At 33.3% G+C, this 5515-nt stretch overlaps 1 protein-coding gene across 1 annotated transcript in view; it reads left to right on the top strand.

Moving 5' to 3' along the window:
* Positions 1-4307, top strand: part of SESTD1 (SEC14 and spectrin domain containing 1) — an 86053-nt gene extending 81746 nt beyond the window's left edge. Inside the window, exons 17-18 of the mRNA XM_006921244.3 lie at positions 633-754; positions 3090-4307. Of these exons, the coding sequence (XP_006921306.1) occupies positions 633-754; positions 3090-3219 (252 nt within the window). The 3' untranslated portion in view covers positions 3220-4307. The remainder of the gene's footprint in view (positions 1-632; positions 755-3089) is intronic.
* The last annotated feature ends 1208 nt before the right edge of the window (positions 4308-5515 follow it).

Here is a 5515-nt window from a genome sequence, read left to right as displayed (position 1 = left end):
TCCCCCCAATTTCGTAGTTTTCTTCTTGTAGTTAAATTTAAATGGTAATAGTTAAGGGAAAAAATATCAAGGACAGTAGAACTTCCTATATTTCAATTATAACCTTCCCAGTTTACATCAGTCAGCAGATCAGTTTTTAAAATAACTATAAAATGTGTAACTAGGTCATCATATCAGTTATGTGCTTGTACTTTTGATTATATGTTGTTTTATATTTACATATATTTTTTCATTTTTGAAGTCTGTAAGCTCCTATAGGTCAAAATCTATACTCATTCACATCCTGGAGCTGCTAAATAAACATATAATAAATATTAAATAGTTAATGAATGAAAGAATACTTCGTAAGCACAGTTTGAGCTTGCTTTCCGAATAGTTGCCTAGTATAATTTTGTTCTTAGAAATCACTGTAGACCTTTTCATACTCAAATTATATATTATTAGTAGAGATTATATATTACATTTTGTTTGAATTTCTTGAGCCAGTTTTGCTAATAATAGATTAATCTTGTACGGTGGTATACATGAAGATGCTAAGAACAAAATGAAAACACCTCCAATCTATTACATTTACGTGAGTTTGATTCCTTTTCTATGTCTCTTGATTGATGTTGCCCTTTTAATTGTTGCAGATTTTGCAGGACTGTCCAGAAGAGCCTGAAGCTATTAATGATGAGGAACAATTTGATGAAATTGAAGCAGTTGGGAAATCACTTTTGGATAGATTAACTGTTCCTGTAGTTTATCCTGATGGGTATGGTGCATATTCTTATAATTTTGTTTTTTTCATCTGTGAGGTCTTACAGTGAAATCGTCGAGAGGAAAATTTATTTTTTAAAAAAGCCAAGTCAGTTAGCTTTGGTCCACATTTTCATTTCCTACAATAAATTGGTTTAAAATGAAAAGAAATCTATACTCGGCTCTTATGAAACTCAGTTGATACTTGCTGCCATCAGATGTGTTGCTTCTTGACTACTTGTAGAAGAAAGGTCATTGGGTAGGCTGACTTCCTAAGTTCTAGCCTTGGCTATGACGATAGGGAGTAGAGTGACTTTAGGCATGACTTTGGTATCATTGAGGAGACGGGTGGGGACTAATGTTTAGTGAGCTCAATATATGCCAGGCACCAGGTTAAACACTTCGCCTGTATTACTTTTGACCAAACAGCGCCAGGCCAGTATGATTCTTTCTGATTTACAGATGAAGAAACTGAGGCTTGGAAGGATTAAGTAAGGAGCTCAGGATTTCACAGTTTCTAAGTGGAATTAGGATACAATCTCAGTTCTTTCTGGCTCTAAACCCCTTCTCTTTTCACTGGACTACGTGGAGTTCTGATTCTTTAATTTGTAAAATTATGGGCTCCTGATTCCCATGTTTCTTTCCATTTTAAATAGTCAATGATAAAAATATGAAACAATTTAATGCAAATAAATGAGCCAGTAAATGAATCAGAACAAACTTTATTCCTGAGGATTTAGACCTTCTCAGTGGAAGTAATTTAAAGGTAATTCAGAGAATATTTAATTCAAATGATAGAGAAACCAAAGCATTGACTACATCTATCCTTACATTTTAGGATAGTATACTAGTTAGGATTGTGGATTCTAACTAGATATCTTATATTTAAATCTCAGCTGCATCACTTACTAGCTGTGACATCATGGACAAGCTACTTAATCTTTTCCTGTACCTCAATTTCCTCATCTAAAAATAGGGACATACTTTTCATACCTCCTCAGGTTATAGGGCAGGGGAGTTATATTACCTAAATATACGTAAACTACTTACAACAAGTCTAACACATAGTAAGTGCAAGTACTACTGCGTCATGAATGTCAAATGATTATTTGGAATTGATATTGAGAAGATACATTTTTATTCTCTTGGATATCATTCATAGTTTAATATAGAGATAATCTCTCATTAACCTGAACTTGAGTAATCAGAAGTAGCCTAAAGTTATGTTATACCTCTTCAATGTATAAAAGAATCAAAATTTATGAATTCAACTAGTAACAGTGTTAGAGGGGCACTTCTAATGTTCCATTTTAGAACACCACCACTCAAACCCTTATTTCTGTGTCTCATAGCCAGTTGTCAAACAGTCGGTGTCCTGTTCTACTCAGGTCAGTCTGGGAACATCTGTCCCTGATGACTTTTTTTTTTCCCCCTGATGTTTTTGCTTGAGCTTCTCCTCCTCTTTTTCCTAGTCCTTTTTAGATTAAAGAATAAGTTAGTGCTGTATATTCAAATTTTTCAACTGCCACCTTTAATATTTGGAATTATTTTATTCTATTTTATATGATAATCTATTTAGTCGTGAAAGGTTTGTTTGACAGTAAGATTATTCAGATTCATATTTTGTAACATTCTGGAAAAATACAAAAATAATGGATGGTCTTTCTAGATTCACTGCTTGAAGACCCAGGTTCAAATTTTTTTTGTTTTGTTTTGTTTTGTTTTTTACTGCGTGAACTTAGTTAAGCCATTTAATTTTCTAGACTTAGTTTTCTGATCTAAAGAATGAAGAGTTTACCAAGTAATTTTCAAGAACTGTTCTACCACTAAAAGATTCTGTGACTCTGAACACGGTATCTTTGCAGGTAGAATAAAATTAAATGATTGTATCTATTAACGCCCCAAATGATGCCTTAACATTAAGTAGATATTTTACTTGCCAGATATATTAGACAGTTGGTGTACATAGTTCTCAGCACTGAAGCACACACACAGATTTTATATTTGTATAGACCCAAAACTGAAAAACAAAGTATCTTCAATGTTTCAATGTTTCATTTATTGTCACATAGCTTGGCTGCATTCTTGGCTTATTGAGATTATTATATTAAATACAAATGATATGACATTTATACCACTAATGTTTTTCTCAACATGTCTTAATATATCTTATGCCATTTTAAAAATTGTTTTTCCCACTGAATTACTACTCACAGATAAACAGTATGGCCTACAAATGAACTAATGTCATCCCACAGAGATAATTTTTATGATAATTTTGCTTTCTTTTGCATTTGCTTTGGTCAGTGGATTTATCTGATTGGGGTTTTTCTGTTTGTTTTGATTTTTAGAACTGAGCAATATTTTGGGAGTCCAAGTGACATGGCTTCTACTGCAGAACACATCAGAGACAGGATGAAACTAGTTAGTCTCAAAAGGCAGCAGCTGAGACATCCTGAAATGATGACCACAGAGAGCTAATAGCTGCCAGCTTCCCTCAGATCTGCGTTCATAATAATTCCGCATGTCATCGGCATACTACAGCATTAGCCACAATACATTAAGATACATTTCACATCCAAGATAAGCCTCATTTCTTCTCATTACACATTTCTCTCTACATGTTAACACCTTGCAACTGCCAAGGCATAATTATTTAACATGCTTTGAGACCATAGACTCCAAGTATCTTAAAAGAAGGAACTGTAAACATTGCACTGAAAACTTGCTTTAAAGCTTTACCTGACCTGTCAGTTTGTAGATGAACAACTGATAATAAGTTTTGAATGGTGCTAATAAGAGTTTAGGAATTCTCTATATAAAAAATGGTTGCCCTTTCTCCCCAGGTGATGTAGTAAATTTAGACTGTAGTTAAATGGTTATTAGTAAATAGTGGTGTCCCCGCAATTTTACTTTGTAATTCTTTTCAAATTTGATTATTTTTATTGTGTCAGTATGAAGAAAACAGATCTTTGATATATCGTATTCATCGAAAGACATTTTCCTATTTGTATTGATAATGTATTAAAAGTTGTTTGTGCTTAATAAAAGGCTTTTAAATATTTAATTTGGTGATTATATCCTATTTCCAAACATGAGTGCCTTATTGAAAAGGGCATTCTTAGGATTGTGAAGATGGTTTAATATTTGTTTTTTCAACTTGGTTGCATGTGTTTTAGCCAGGAAATTCATATGTAAGCATGTGTATATAACAACAGCATGTTTTATCATGAAAAAATAATTGTGAAGAACAATTTAGATCTTTAAGAACTTATGAATAATGGAGTACTATTTCTAATTTTTCTCTTCAACTTGAACAATATTATCCAAATTATTAGCTGCCCTAGAGATACTTTGTCTTTGGAGAAAGAGGGCTGGGGAAGAAGATATATGTAATTACTTAAGTGTAATCCTTTATATCAGAGTAATTTTTCTAGAACTAAAGTAGCAATTGTTAATAAAATTTAATTTCTCTCAATAGACTAGAAGCAAAATTCTGACATAGTCTATTAACAACTGTACAACTCTTTTAGAAATAAAATTACAAAGTGCTAATGCTTTTAAGTTTATATTAAGTTTAAATGGTAAAAATAACATAATTTAATTTTTGTGTTGATTTTTATTCCAGAAAATGTTTTTGAAAAGGATTAAAAATAACTTTTTAGTCTGTGATCAATATAAAATATGCAAATAATTGTATGCTGGTTCCTTTTCATCATCTTCAAAAATGCTCATGTATCCTCCCTCCAATGTAAAAAACTCCCTCTGTACCTGCTGGTTTTCAGGCCTTCATCACTGCCAGACTTCTTAGAGAAACCGACATTCACTGCCCCTACATCCTCACTGCTCACTGCTCGGTACCTTGCAGTCTGGTTTTACACAGCCCTGCAGTGAAACTGTTCTCAGTGGACTCCCAGTTACTGAATTGGATAATTTTTTTTTTTCTCATTCTGCATCCTTTATCCTTCTCTGTCTCTAACATTTATACCATTTAGCAACATTTCCTAGACAGTGTCTCCTCCCTTGAAGATGTCATCCTCTGCCATAGCTGTGAGTATAGTCATATCACTCTTATTTAAGATATATCTACAGGAATGTGCTCTCTCAGATTCTGTCTTCAGACTGCTTCAGACTCTCATCCTTATAGGGGTTTCTGTTTTATCTCAATGTCCTATTTTACGTATCTGGTCCAAAATTCTAGACCTACACTTTCAGCTACTTATTTGACATTTCAAACTAGATGAAGTTATATTTTCACCTTTCTCCTCTTGGAGCAGTTTTGGTTAAAGGTGCAGGCTTTTTTTCCAGTCAAACATGCCAGGAAATCCGAGAGCAACGTTCAAATGCTCCATCTTGTTTTGTGCTGCCACTGCTTCTGAGAACATTCCGGAAGTTCTTTCTATATTTGATAATTCTCTCAGTCTTTTAGGGCTTAATTTCTAGGAATATAAACTTTTGTGATTCTTCATTTCAGTCTTCATGATGGTGCTAACCGCATGCTACAATTGTTTATGTTGTTACTTGATCATAAGCTCTTTCAAGGGAAAGCATCTTGCAAGGATTCTATTCCCAGACTTTTGCTTATGCGTAATATTTGCTCACTTCCTCTGTATGTGAATGGTCTTTTGCAGACATTAGTAATAATTCCTCTTATATTGCAATCTGAGGTGGGTTTTAAATATATTTCCTAAAGTTAGGACTGACTAGTGAGTGAATCTACTCATAGGCAAGTCATTTGCTATTTTAGGTATTTCAATATTAGCTAATTTAGATACTT

Source organism: Pteropus alecto, unplaced genomic scaffold, assembly GCF_000325575.1.
Source record: "Pteropus alecto unplaced genomic scaffold, ASM32557v1 scaffold3, whole genome shotgun sequence".
Classification (NCBI taxonomy): Eukaryota; Metazoa; Chordata; class Mammalia; order Chiroptera; family Pteropodidae; genus Pteropus; species Pteropus alecto.
The sequence above is the reverse complement of the archived record's forward strand: the minus strand, read 5'-3'. Positions and strand labels throughout refer to the sequence as shown.